At 42.0% G+C, this 14,125-nt stretch overlaps 1 protein-coding gene across 1 annotated transcript; it reads left to right on the top strand.

The window, feature by feature from the left end:
* Positions 1-302: 302 nt before the first annotated feature.
* On the top strand, positions 303-13,751 carry LOC104870393 (sperm motility kinase 2B). Its single transcript, XM_010636032.2, has 4 exons — positions 303-1,657; positions 1,921-2,099; positions 13,069-13,220; positions 13,692-13,751. Exons 1-2 carry the CDS (start codon positions 333-335, stop codon positions 1,925-1,927), a joined length of 1,332 nt encoding a protein of 443 aa, XP_010634334.1. The 5' UTR covers positions 303-332; the 3' UTR covers positions 1,928-2,099; positions 13,069-13,220; positions 13,692-13,751.
* The last annotated feature ends 374 nt before the right edge of the window (positions 13,752-14,125 follow it).

The following is a 14,125-nucleotide window of genomic DNA, read 5'->3' as shown; positions in this document are numbered from 1 at the left end:
GGAGGCTAAAAATGAGACACCCATGTGGGTTATGGCCAGCCGTGACTGGGCCATTTTGTGCTTTGACCTCACAAGGGGCCATTATGAGGTTACTTGAAAAGTGAGCCTTATAAAGCCATGACTGGGCAGTTTTGTGCCTTTGTAAGGTCACTTCAAAGGTTTACCTATACAAGGCTGTGGCTGGGTGGATTTTTCAGTCTTATTGAAACCTCTTGTTTGAGGCAAACTCTGTGATTCCTAGCTAACTTGTGTATTTGATGATTAGGTGGTAGAGTGATGATAAAATCTGCTGATCCCTGAGGCCTACTTTTGGGAGTGAGCATAACGAGCTAATGTCATCTCCAGGCCTCTGGGCCAGCTCCTCCCATATGGAGAGGCTCAGAGATCATTACCATATCCTAAGGAAAATCAACAAGGGCAATTATGCTGACGTGATGCTGGCCCAGCACTTGTCCACTGGAATGACAGTGGCCGTCAAAGTATTACCAAAGGGAGGGAATTCTGATCACATCGCGTCAGAGGTCAACATCATGAAATCACTGCAGCATCCGAATGTCATCAGGTTATTGCAAGTTATCGAGACAGAGGAGGAAGTGTGCATGGTGATGGAATACGTGAGCGGAGGAGAGCTGCTACATCACATCCGGGAGACCAGTGGCCTGCAGGAGGAGGAGGCTAGAAGAATATTTTGGCAGATCATCTGTGCTATTCAATACCTCCACGAACAAGGCATCGTTCACGGGGATCTTAAATCAAATAACATCTTGCTAGATGAGGATGGCACAGTTAAAATCTGCGACTTTGGAGAGGGGACCAAGATTGCTCCTGAGCAGAATCTGAACAAGATCTGCAGCCCTCTGCCAGACACTGCCCAGGAAACACTGCTGTGCAGAAGACAGCTATTCGCTGGGGACATTTGGAAGCTCGGTGTCATCCTCTATGAGGTCATGGCGGGGTTAACACCATTCAAGGAGATCCATCCCTTTCGTCTGAAACAGCAGATCCTGCAGGGCAGGCACTACTGTCCCCATACCTTCTCCACAGACCTGCAAAATCTGATTGGCACACTTCTCACCATCAACAACTCGCAGTGCCCAACACTAGAGGAAATCTCGCGGCACCCATGGCTCCACCAGGGTAAACCACCTTCTCCTCCTCCTCCTGATCTGCTGCCAGAATGCCCAAAACCTGAGATCCTAAAGTTGATGTTCGCCTTAGGCCACAACCCTGAAGAAGTAAAAGAATCCCTACGGTTAAAAAAATATGACCACCGGATGGCCACCTATCTCATTCTGGAACGCCAAGCAAGACAGGGAACAGGCATTCGCATCAGAGTGAAGCCAGCAAATGAGGGCGACACATCATCTCCAGATCCCACAGATGCTACCCCCTCAGCTCTCCTCCAGAGCAGTGGTGTCCCTCAGCCTGCCCCCAGAAATGACGCCTTTCTCCCAGGGAATCAGCTTGACAGGAAACATGAGCTCTGCACGACTGCAAAATGCACCGCAACCTGCCAGCCTTGCACCGAGTCAATGTCCTCTAGCTCCTGTAAGGAGAGGCTGTGCTGGCAGAGGGTGAAGAGGGGGATTGCAGGATTTGTGCAGAAGCTGTGCAGTTGCTGCCTGCTATCCCAGAAAAAGAACCGAGTGGTTCCAATGTAAGTATTGGGCAGCAGAGACACGGGCAAAAATAAGCAAGCAGGGTAGCCCAGCTGCCTGTCCTGCGTTTCATTTTATTTTAGGAAATTAAAGGAGAAAAGGGAAGGAAGGGAGAGTTGTTGGGAGAGGGAACTGTATCAAATGGACAAGACAGGTCAGCTGGAGACCTGTTGCAACAGGGTGGCCGTGACCATGGGCAAGAATGATGTCATTATATATTTCAAAGTAACAGTTCATTTCATATGTCTCTTTGCATGGTCAGTGGATAAAAAGATAAGGCCTGATAAGGACTGATTGGACAGCAAAGGGAGATCAGCTAAGCATGGACTTAAGTGACTACCAGACATTCAGACCACAATGTCCCCAGCTTGCCTGAGCCAGAGACCTCCAGCTCAGAAGGAGAGGCACGTAACACTGGCCAACTAGAGGACACCCCCAACAGTGAGTATGTCTGACTCTGCTAAGGAAAAGCAATTTCTCTTAAGCAAGGGCAGAATATAAAATCGGATGTGGTACGATCAACAAGACAATCGGATGTGGTACGATCAACAAGACAACCTGGCTAGACTTAAGGCCGGAATGTAGAGGGTGGGAGAGGAGAGCCCGATCCACACCTGGATCTTGGACCCCCAACCTCCATCCCAGACCTAGCAGCCACCACATCTTGGGCAATGGCCTGGCCGAGGGAGGAGCAAGTTGACCCCTTGGAGGCAGTCTGGCAGACTGAATAAAGCCATTGCGAAGCAGTCATCCCCACTGGATGTGGCAGTTAACACACCCCAAGAACTCAGAAAATCCGAAGGTGGAACTAAGTAAAATTTAAATGCCAAGCACCCCTGCACCCATCCCCAGGGCCTTCAGGGTTTCCCCAAGATACACAATTTTAGTAACAACAACAACAACAACAACAATAATAATAACACACCTCTCTCCATGTGCAATGGGAGTGCAAAACATTCAGCGCCCTGCCCATGATTGTCAGCGGCCTCCCATGGGTGAGTGGGACACTCAACAATGCTTAGCTGAGAAGGGCAGAAGGAAGAGAAAATCCAGTTCTGCCACAAAATTAGAAAGCAAAAACAGCACCTCTTGCTGTTTCTGTGGGTGGACAGGAAAACAGACTGCAGTGGTTAGTGTTTGCTAAAGAGCCTTTGGCTGTAGTATAGGCAAGAAAAACCTGCAAAGGGAATACTGGAAAAATCTACAATATTTTATCCTCCAAACTGACCGAGATAATCAGATCCCTGGAGTTCTGAAGGGGATGGAGTCAGAGCTATGACACTAGTTAGGACAGTGCAACAGTCCTTACGCCTCCTGCTCTACAAACTCTAGATCAAGCAGGAGCTAGAGCCCAAACTCCTGCACACATGCTAAGAAGAGGGAGCCATTAAATGTACCCTTTATCTTAAGCTAAGTTTCTTAATCTTTGCAGCATAAAGATTCATAGCTGATACATTGTCTGTAATTCCCTCACCATAAGTTAGTAGGGTAAGTATATTGTACCCATTTTATAGCTGAAGATAGCAACTCTCAGAGAATATTATTGCAGGTGAAAGGTAAATTTTAAGTTGTCTAAAGCCCATATTATCAAGCTCTATGCCAGCATTTCGAATGGTTATGTAGTCCAGGAACCCCCGAGGAGAGACACCATGATTGCCTTTCCTACTCTGAATCTCTTCTGGAGTACAGTGGAGTTTTCTAGATACTTCACGGAGTGTGATGGTGTCATTTCTCTGACAGTTAATGGAACATGAGCTAGTGACTTACTGGATTTTCTAAGATTTAAAAAGGCTTTTAAAAATTCTCAGTATTAGAGTGCTAAGGGGTCCTAAGACCACCCATTTGAGAAGTGCTGCGATCCAAAACCCTCCTGGTACTAGCAGTAAAACCTTTAACTACCATGAATAATGTATAAATATTTTGCATAAGTCATATAACATCTCACTACCATCACATGAAAAGCGGAATGAGTGTTCCATTAGATTTTTACTGAGAATTCATCGTTTTCTTCTGTGTTTAATTATATAATCTTAGCCTGGAATCGGAGAATTTTTGAATTTTTGAAAACAGGAAACCCTTTCTGAACTTCTCAAGCTTTAAGTTTTAAACTACTTTCATGGCTGAAACAAAAATTCCCCAAGGAGGGCCGGGGATTTAGCTCAGTGGTGCCGCCGCCTGCCTCACAAGTGCAAGGCTTGAGTTCAATCTCTGGTAAGCCCCAAAAAAATCTCTAAAAAAAAATTCCCCAAGGTCAATTCTTCAGAACAAAGATGTATCTGAATGTCATGGTTTAGATGAAGAAGCCACCCGTCTCCCAGAGCCTCATGCGCTCAGGGCAGGGCTTACAGAAGGTGCTGGGATCATGAGGACATTGTACTCAGCCGTGAGCTAATCTGCTGATGAATCCATAGCTGACTTGCTGTTAGGAGGTGGGGCCTGGTCTGAAGGGAAGGCGGGGAAATGGCGTGGAAGGGTCTGTGTCCCTCCCAGATGGCTCCTCCCTTCACTCTCTGCTTCCTGACCTTCTCTCTGCCAGACACTTGCATTATGACTCCCTGCCTTTAGCCAACTGGTCATGAACTGCGACCCTGAGCTAAAATAATCCTCTCGTCCTGTAAGTCGTGGGTGTGGGGTATTGTGTACCAAATGAGAACATTCAGCCTGGTCACAAGCAATAGAAGGAACATTTTCTGCAGAGAATCCGTCTCCGTTTGATTACTGCCATGGTTTAACCATTCTTAACGTTAGTGATAAAATACTCCTTGGATCACAATGCTGAAATGAAAAATACTTGGACCTGAATTGCTACCCTAGAGTCTAAATTGGTATCAGAAGTCCTGGATTCCATCCCAGCAGGGTTTCCCTGAAACCCTTTTCTGTGCTATTCCCAGAGACATCAGAACACCGAAGGTGTGCGCAGCAGGTGGTCCTTCTTTCCCTCTGTGCCGGGCTGCAGGACACTCACTCCCTGTGCTCATTTTCACCAAACATCCCATAGGAACTCAGACCACAGACGCTCAGGGTCCAAATCAATGTCAGGTCCTCAGACACAAGCGGCAGAGTCCCTGAGTGGCTGTCTTTCCCCGCTCTCCGGTTGTATCGCAGAACTACTTCTTCCCAGCTCCACAGGCAGTGGGCAGGCGGACTCTGCTGGAGGCCTCCGTGGGCAGTGCTGTCCCCCTGCAGGCCTCTGCCTGTGCTGTTGGCCTGGGTAGCTCTTCCCCCAGGCTCCACCGGCCCAGCTGCTTCTCATCCTCCAGGCTTCTATTTAGACTTCACTTCCTCAGAGGCCCCTGAAGTGAAATTCCTGTAGTGCTCTTTCCTCGTATGCTTTGCTTTTAGGCCACTTGTCAATCACCATTTGTATATTTGCTTGCTTTTTGTCTATCTTTGCCACTAGACTGTAAATTCCTAAAGTTCATCATTGTGTTCTTTTTGGGGGTGTGGGGGTACTGGGGATTGAACTCAGGACCTTGCACTTGCAAGGCAGGTGGCAGCACCACTGAGCCAAATCCCAGACCCATGTGTTCATTTCATTTATCATCCTTCCAGCAATACTACTGCTTTGCTTGGCCCATGGTACATGTTGATGCATATTTTATGAGTAAATAAGTAAATGAGTGAATGGATGCCCTTTCCTCCAAATAGAGTAACTCAGACCTTATGAGAAGGCTATCTATCTGTTCAATATCTAGGCTGCTGATAGATCTCTGAAAAATCGCAGAAACTAGCAATTTGGCCCAAATCTATCAGAGAACAGTTGAGTGAAAAGAAATCAGCCGAGAGGCACAGTGGGGCAATGCCTATCTGTCTAGCACTTTTGGAAGCTGAGGCAGGAAGATTGCAAATCCTCGCCCAACCTGGGCAAATTAGCAAGACTCTGTCTCAAATTAAACAAAAGCTCAGTGCAAAGGCCCTGAATCCAATCCTTCATTACACACACACGCACACACACACACACACACAATCAGCCTGATGCCTGCCTGCTATGGTAAGGTAGACATGAATTCATAATGTCTGAAGCATGGTCAAAAAATATAATGAATATTTAAATGTAAAATTTTATCACAGTAACAAATATATATGGATCGCCCTTACAATATTCCCACTCCTTTAGAACCCAATTATTCCATAGTGTTCCCCACTTTATGAACCAGTTTACAGTTTATGGCAATTTCTGTCAAATAAAAATGTTACAATGTGTTCATATACCTTATCAGATCCGGAGTGGTGCAACTTCTGGGTCTCCCCTAAAGTCAAAATGCCCATGAGGGGCTGGCAATATAGCTCAGTGATTCTGCCGCCTGCCTCACAAGCACAAGGTCCTGAGTTTGATCCCCGGTACCACCAAAATTTAAAAAAAATTCCCCTGAAAGGTAAAGGTTTTGAATCATTTCAGGACGGTAAGGGAGACACGATAGCACAGTTAAAGGCACTCATGAAAGAGGACTTCAGAGCTGCTTCAGAAAGTGACAGGAACTGTGGGATAATTGTGTTCTAAGTGAGAGGGAGTATTTATTTTGAGGGGTTTAATGGCAATGTATCTTTGCAATAATTTTTAAAGTTTAAACGTTCACTGTATATTTTGATCACACCACACAGATTCTCTTTATACGAAGTTCAGAAACAGGGAAAACTAATAGCTGGTGAAAGTGATAAAGTTGTTAGTTACATCTTGCAGAGAGGGTGGCTCAGCCTTATGCCTCTGTGCAAGATGTAACCAATACTTTTATCTATCAAGCTGTACACTTAGAATTTATGCATGTTGTGGTATGTGTGTTATAACACAACTTTAAAAACTTTTTCCTGCTGGGTGTGGTGGCGCGCATGTCAAAATTTTGAGCTTGAATTGTTTCCAAAAGAAAGAAACAATGCGATTCAGCGATGCCCCAATCCCTTCCACACAAGGCCCACCTCTGTTAGACAGGTGGCTCAAAAACTGATCTTCTCACATGGAAATACACTGCATTTTATTTTTCCCAGGACCAAAGTTATAAATAGAAACAGGTCGTTGTATCATGACAATAAATTCTTATTTGTGCACACTACAGTTGAGTGATTTGCCTTCATAAATTTCCTTTCTTCACAATTCATTGAATCTTTCTTGACCCGTGAATAATGATCTCCTACAAAGAGGTAGAGAAATGAAGACAAAGCAAGAATGGGAGAAAGTTGGGGGGAAAATTATCAAGTTACAAATTTATATCTTCACATAGCAGGTTTATGAAGAATGTTCCTTGGCGGTCTACACAAAAGCAATGCAGCATAATTTGAAAAATAACAGCCTGGTACCTCTTTGTTGTTGTTGTTGTGGTTTTTGTTTTGGTACTGGGGATCGAACTCAGGTCCTTGCACTTGCGAGGCAGGCGGCAGAACCACTGAGCTAAATCCCCGGGGTGTGGTACCTCTTTATTCCCTTTGACAAGTATAAAAGCTCTTATTTCTACAATGGCACTGACTACTTTCTGAGACTGCTTTTTACATGAATAAAGAGGGCCAGGGATTTGGCTCCAAGTTCTATCCCCAGTACCAAAATAAAAATAAAAATAAAATACACAAATAAAGAGCTGCCTTTAAGGAACTCAGAAGTTCATGGCATTGTGTCCCAGCTATCTTTCCCACAACCTCAGGAAAAAACTGTTTTGCCTGTCTCTGGTCTTATTTCTCCCAACCTGCAAAGAAGCATTTCAAATGGTTTTTCTACAAAGATTAAAAGGTTCCCAGAACCTTTGAAAACAACAGTCTGCAAAAACAAGTCAACAGCAGAAAAGGACACTGTGATTAAGAACAGTCTGTGTGTTCATTGTATGATCTCATGATGGGAAAAAAGAACTGCTGAGCATTTTTCTTAAAATATGTACCAATAAATGCATTTACATGTAAGATGTTAGAGTCAGCCTTTGTTTCCACTAGAGCGTCAGACATATGGAAGATAAGCATTTGTGGAAGGCAATAAATCTTACCATATTTGTGGGGTCAATAAACTCTTAGTGTCATGATCATTTCTAATGTATAAAAGACCTGCAATAAAATAAAAGGCAAAATAAAAATTCAGTTTCTTTCCTTTTAGAAGCACTGTCATCCATTCTAGACAGAATTCCATTTTTTTTTTCTCCAAGAAAGGGAAAACAGATGCAGTAAAGCTGAGACCTTGCTTAATGAGAAAAAACAATTTTTCTGCTTGCATATCATAGAATCTCTATCTTCCTGTTAACCTGATATTCAACCTCATTTGAAGAAGGGCTCAATTAAAGTTTTCCCTTATGGCCTCTGATTTAGATTTGCATCTGAAGAGCAGCCCCTGACTAACAATCTTGCAATTTCCCATTAAAATCCATACGAGAACATGAGACAGCATGAAAAATTAGAGCAATAACTCAACTCAGGGCTACTGGTCAATCCTAAGTCGATAACATTGCGTAAATCCCCACTTAGAGTACTGATTATTTAACAAGAAGTGGAAGAGCATGCATGTCAGATCCCCTTGAAACACCAAATATGTTTACTAGTAAAGTCATCTCCTTACCCTGAAGGTGTTTCTGTTCCAAGCAGTCACATTTGTAGGGATCTCTTTCCACATATCCTCACTCCCTTCTTATCTCTGAATAACCTAACAAGAGACCAAACCTCCAGAAATCAAATGGACAGGAAACTGAGAGTAATGTTGAAGGCAGACACAGGAAATTCCCCTAGTGCTACCTGGGAATTGTAGTTTTTCATGTATTTTAGGAACTACTAGGTGATGGTAATAGCTAAGATCTTATCGCACCCAAGGAGCTACACTGGAGGGATCCTTCCAAGATACTGAGGATGAAGATGAGCACTAGCACATGAGTTTGTTTTCCAACACTATAACTTAGTCCCTTTTAGAAATGGCTTTTTACATAAGACCCTTGGAGTGTAAGTGGATATTGTATGCTGTTATATTTTATCAGAAGATAAAATGTAGATTCAATGGTAGTCTTTATACCCTGTTGATTAACAAATGAGTGATCAAATAGACTCTTTCATTCTTCAGATGAATAAACAGAGAGGAAAAATAAGCCAACCAAAACTTATGAAGAAATATAGCAGAAAAATGAAAAGAATATTACCCTAGAGAATCCGAACAACCAGCCTCTGAAAATATTTTATTATTAAAAATGGGAGAAAGTAGAAAACTACTTGGTGAATGAACTGAATGCAAGAGGATATGACCTCTGTGTGACCAAAGAAAGCTGTCATAAGGATATCAAAGGGAAATGAAAATAAGATGGGATTCAATGGAAAATGAAATCAATGTGCTTAAGAGGAATAATAGGAAAATCAAAATTGGAATAACAGGATCAAGATCTTCACATACAGAAAAAAAATAAAGAAAGACAATCATCACTATTGAAAATTAAGTCACTCTTGTGGAGGGTGAAGTTGAGATGTTCTTCCAGAAGCAGAGGACAAAGACAATAAAACCATTCCACGGATTCAGAATAGAAATGATGCCTCATCATTAATAGATCCCCCTGAGGAAAAAGCCAGAACATCTTAAAGAGAAGTAATCCTGAGAAAGATAATGGAATAAAATTCCTACGATGGAATCAAAGACTCCATGAAACCCTGCTCGCAGGGGCTGAAAGGGGCTGTTCAAGTAATAAGTAAAAGATACAACCATTCTGGGAGACTTAAAGGCTTGTGGTAGGGGTAGGGGGACAAAAAATGGAGGGGAAAAGCTAAGTACAAAGTGGCAAGTTGAACCTGAGCGTCAGATTCGTTTCTAGCAGTCGAGCAGTAAATATTAATGTCTCATCATTTTCTGGGGAAAGTATGATCTGATACAAAATTGGCCCCTCAGGAAAAACATCCGTTTTTTTTCTACAGTGGGAATTAAATCCAAAGCCATCACGCTGAGCTATATCCCTGATGCTGTTTTATGTTTTATTCTGAGACAGGGTCTCACTGAGTTGCTAAGTTGTCCAGACTGAGCTCAGATTTGTGACCCTCCTGCCTCAGCTTCTCAGGGAGCTGGAATTACAAAAGGATACCACCACCCTAGGCTAAAACACTCATCTTTATTAACCATTCTTTCAAGTTGTGTTTGTGATCCTAGAAACATATAGGTTTAATGCTATTTCAGAAAATTGTTCAGCCTTGCCCGGCAAGGAAAGATGCAGGAAAAAGTGGAGAGCAGAATGGTTATTATTTTCCAAACAATTCCAGTAGCCTGTTTGGTATACAAGTTGGGAGGAAATGCAATGAGCGTGAAGTCCATATACCTTTTTTGATATATTTATTCTATTTCTTTGGGTTATATTAATTCAATTTTAAATTTAAAATTTTTTTCTCTCTATCCTTCACATTGCATAAGCCCTATTGATCTAGTCTCAAGCTCACCGATGTCTTCTGCTATATTTACTCAGCTGTTGAGCCCATCCTTAGATGAATCCTAATGTTTTCCACCTTTTTTTGTTTTTTAAATTTTGTTTAAAAAACAAAAACTTCCTTGCTTGTGGGATGGGGTATAATTCAGTGGCAGAGTGCCTGCCTAGCATACATGAGGCCCTGGGTTTGATGTCTAGTACTGCCCCCCCCCAAATCCTTATTAGTTGAATTTTGTCATCATTGCTTTTTTGTTGTTGTTGTTCTTTAAATGGGGTTTCTCTCAATTACCTAAACATGCTTATAAGAGGTTCTTTAAACACTTTGACTTTCCTGTTAAATCCAACACGTGCACCCACACTCAGAGAGTCTCAATTAACTACTTTTTCCCCTGAATGTGGGTCATGCTCTCCTGTTTTTCCAGTTCTTGTAATTTTGTTTTTGTTAAAAGATGAATATTTTCAATAATACAGCAACTCTGGATTCTGTTTTCCCTCAATAGCTTTTTGGCTGCTGTTTTAAGTAACTCACTAGTACTTATTCTGCAGAATTAGGTTGCCACACCAGTGTGCAGCCTCTGGTGTCCCAGCTTAGTTTTTCTCTAACATTGTTTTAGTGCAAAGCTTAGGGGCACCAGCAATTAGCTAGTGATTGTGCTCAAACGCCCCGAACCCATAAGGCTTCTGACCTCAGTTGGTGGATCTGAGTTTGGTTTAAGGAAGGCATTCAAAGTCTGGACAGTTTTCAAAACCGCTTTGGTATTTCTTTTTCTCCTGGCTCTCTCAACCCTCCATAAGTGCCTGTGGACTCCATCAGGGACTGTGGAATGCTTATCCAGGTCCTCAACAGCCAGCTCATTTCTCTATTAAAGTCCACACTAGTCTCTGCACCTGCCACTCCTCCCTGTTGGGACCACAGCAGGCTTGGACTGTGCACAGGCTGCCTCCATTCACCAATCACTGGACACGGATTTCCCCTCTCCTCTCTAAGGTGATGAACTCCCTCCAGCAACGGACAACTTAAGGGGAGATGTGGTGGCAGCCACAGCCTTCTATCCTGACCCAAAGTTTAGCAGTTTGTTGCCATGAATATCTGCTTCTCAATTTGCTGTTTCTTTTTGGTTCTTTCTTGCATTCTGAAATGTTGTACTTATAATTTTGCCCAGTTTTACAATCATTGTTTGGAAGGAGAATTTACTGAGCTCCTAATCCTCCACAATCAGAACCAGAACACACATCCCCTCCATCCCCACAAGCTTTGTGGTTTTTGCGTCTAGGCTCCTCAAACCCTGGCATTGTCCAAGCGAGTCCTAGCTCACCAACAACTTCCTTTTTAAATTGTAAATTCTGGGGGCTGGGGATTTAGCTCAGCGGTTCGATGGCCTGCCTTTGCAAGTGCAAGGACCCGAGTTCGATCTCCGGTACCAAAAAAAAAAAAGGTAAAAAAGTAAATTGTACATTCTGCCTCAAAAACATTTTATTGTTTCTTTTTGCTTCTCCAGTGACTGCTTATAGAACCCATCAGAGAGGAGCGATTTCTTCCAGTCTACCATTCCCTGCTTCTCCTCCATAAATACATGTCGATTGTCCCCAAGCAGAAAGAATAATGGAATATTTATAGACACTTTCTCAGGGAAGAGTAAGACAAGGTTTTATTTATCTCAGGGAAGGGGAAGTTTTTATTTTAAAAATTGCACTTTTCAGCAAAAAAGAAAGAAAATATATAATAAATCTCCAAATATTATAATTTTAGGGTTTATTGAGGTGTAATTGACAGAAATTATATATATTCAAGGTATATAACATGGTATTTTGGTAACTGTATACATTATGAAATGATTACCAAAGTCATTCTATCCTATTAATCCCTTTGCATCATTTCTTTTTTGTGATGACAATACTCAAGATTTACTCTATGAATATTTTAAGTATACAATATATCATCATTATTATTACCATTACTATCATTTTTGCAGAACTAGGGATTGAACCCAGGGCCTTTGCACTGAGATACATCTCCAACCCTTGAATATTTTTTAAATTTTGAAATAGGCTCTTGCTAAGTCATTAAGTTGTTCAGGCTGGGCCATAATTTGCAATCCTCTTGCCTCAGCCTCCCAGAAGGCTGGGATTACAACTTCAACAGCAGTCTTCAACTAAAGACACTCACAAAAGAGAACTTCCAGAACCACTTCAGGAAGTGGCAAGAATGATGGAATGTGTGTGCAAAACAAGGGGGAGTATTTTCAGAGGGATTAATGGCAATGTGCTTTTTATTGTAATACATTTTTAAAAAGTTAAACACAGCTCATAGTTTCTGGCCACACTAGGTAATTCCCTTTCCCTTTTGAAAACTGGACTTCCTAAAGCTTGCAACTGGTTAGTCAAGGCATGTTCTCAACAAGGTCAGATCTCTTCACAGAAATATTATTACTCAAAGATGAACTAAGGAGATAAAAATATTTCCAACTATTAAGCACTTTTACCATCACATTCCACCACCTTACATTTGGCAATCAAATTTTTAACTTTGCTAAAAGCTTGAGTCCATTTAACCTGAGCCCCTCATCTACCTGTATGCCTAACACTTCTCTTTTCTTCTGTACAAGGGAAGGGGTTTTTACATCAACATGTACAGCCCCCACATACATGACACTTAGTGTTCCCTCTATTGCACTTCATTTAATATGTTTCTGGTTAGTTAGGCAAAGATTGATTTATCCAGTGATTAAAAACCAGGATCTGGTCAAAAGTGGTATCAAACACCTGTAATCCCAGCACTCTGGAACACTGAGGTCAGAGGAGCCCAATTTAGAGCCTAACCTGGGCAAGTTACCAAGAGGCCGTCTCCAAATAAAAAGTAAGAAGGCCTGGGGTGTGGCTCTGTGCAAAGGCGCTGTGTTTGACCCCCACTATCACCAAGAAAACAAGAGAACAGCCCCAACATCTGGTGAAGATCTTGGTAATAGAGACTGTGGATTTTGTTTGTTTTTCCTGTGTGATGGCAACATTAAAATCACAGTGCCAGACTCCTCTAACTCTCTGGATCTCTGTTCAAGTTTCAGAATATCTCAGGAGAAATAATCTGATTGGCTAAGGAGGTTCAGACCCCCCCCAATCGACCAATCACTGTGAAGTGAGGTGCTTGGGTAAATCAGTCACTGAAGAAAAGGGGAGGAATGAGCTGGATGGATAAGAAGCATGTACTACAGTAAGGCTGAAGTCTCAGTTTTTCCTTAGTTGTCTTGTTGTCTTCACATCTGACCCTTATCATTCATTCCTTCCTTGTGTCTTCAAATACCCTTTAGTTTTAAAGCCATTTCTTATAACTTTATAATCGTATCCTCTCTTCTTCTCTTTTTTTTCCCTTTCCTTATATCCAAATGCTCTAGCAAACTATCTACTCAGCCTCCTGGGTAGCCAGTTTACTCCCTTCAGAGCTCATGTACATGTTATTCCCCTTCACTTTCTTCAACTATCTTAAACCCTAACCTTTGCCAGAAAACTGCATCTGACACCTGCTACTTCTCTACTTTCCCTTATCAACCTTTTCTAAAATGCCTTTTGGTACTTTTTTCCTTTCAGGAAGAAACATTATTGAATATAGTATATGAATGCTGTTCATTTGAATTTTATTGATTTTGAAGCTTGTACTTAATTTCTGTTTGCTCTTGTTTTATAGGTACCTGGAAGCAAAGAAGATTTAAACATGCTTTTATATTTGTATTCATCACAAAGTTCCTGTTAGGATACTAACCCTCACTGAGGGCTGTTCTCCAGAAACCTTGGTAAACTCTTGGAAGGTTGGAACGATCAAATTTGTACTTCTTTCTGTATCTGCCTCCAAAAATCTAGTAGTATCTCGAAACACTCGGCAGCTTTATTTCTGAAGCTCTAAGCGCTGGGAATTGGGCTAAGTTCTTTAGATGGAATACTCACTCCATCTCTGAAACAAGCTTTTAGAATCTGATATATAAGATAGTTATTTACAGCTAGGGAAACTGAGGCTCAAGTTGCTTTGCCCAAGGTCATATACATTGTAAGCCCAACATCTGGGGTTGCATCTAAAAAAAAAAGTATTGTTAGATAACTGAAAGGAAGACCCTTACAGTGTAA

The sequence above is a fragment of the Fukomys damarensis genome, unplaced genomic scaffold (assembly GCF_012274545.1).
Source record: "Fukomys damarensis isolate Sample0158 unplaced genomic scaffold, DMR_v1.0_HiC HiC_scaffold_28, whole genome shotgun sequence".
NCBI classification, from domain to species: Eukaryota; Metazoa; Chordata; class Mammalia; order Rodentia; family Bathyergidae; genus Fukomys; species Fukomys damarensis.
Note: the sequence above shows the minus strand (reverse complement) of the source record. Positions and strands in the feature narration are given on the sequence as shown.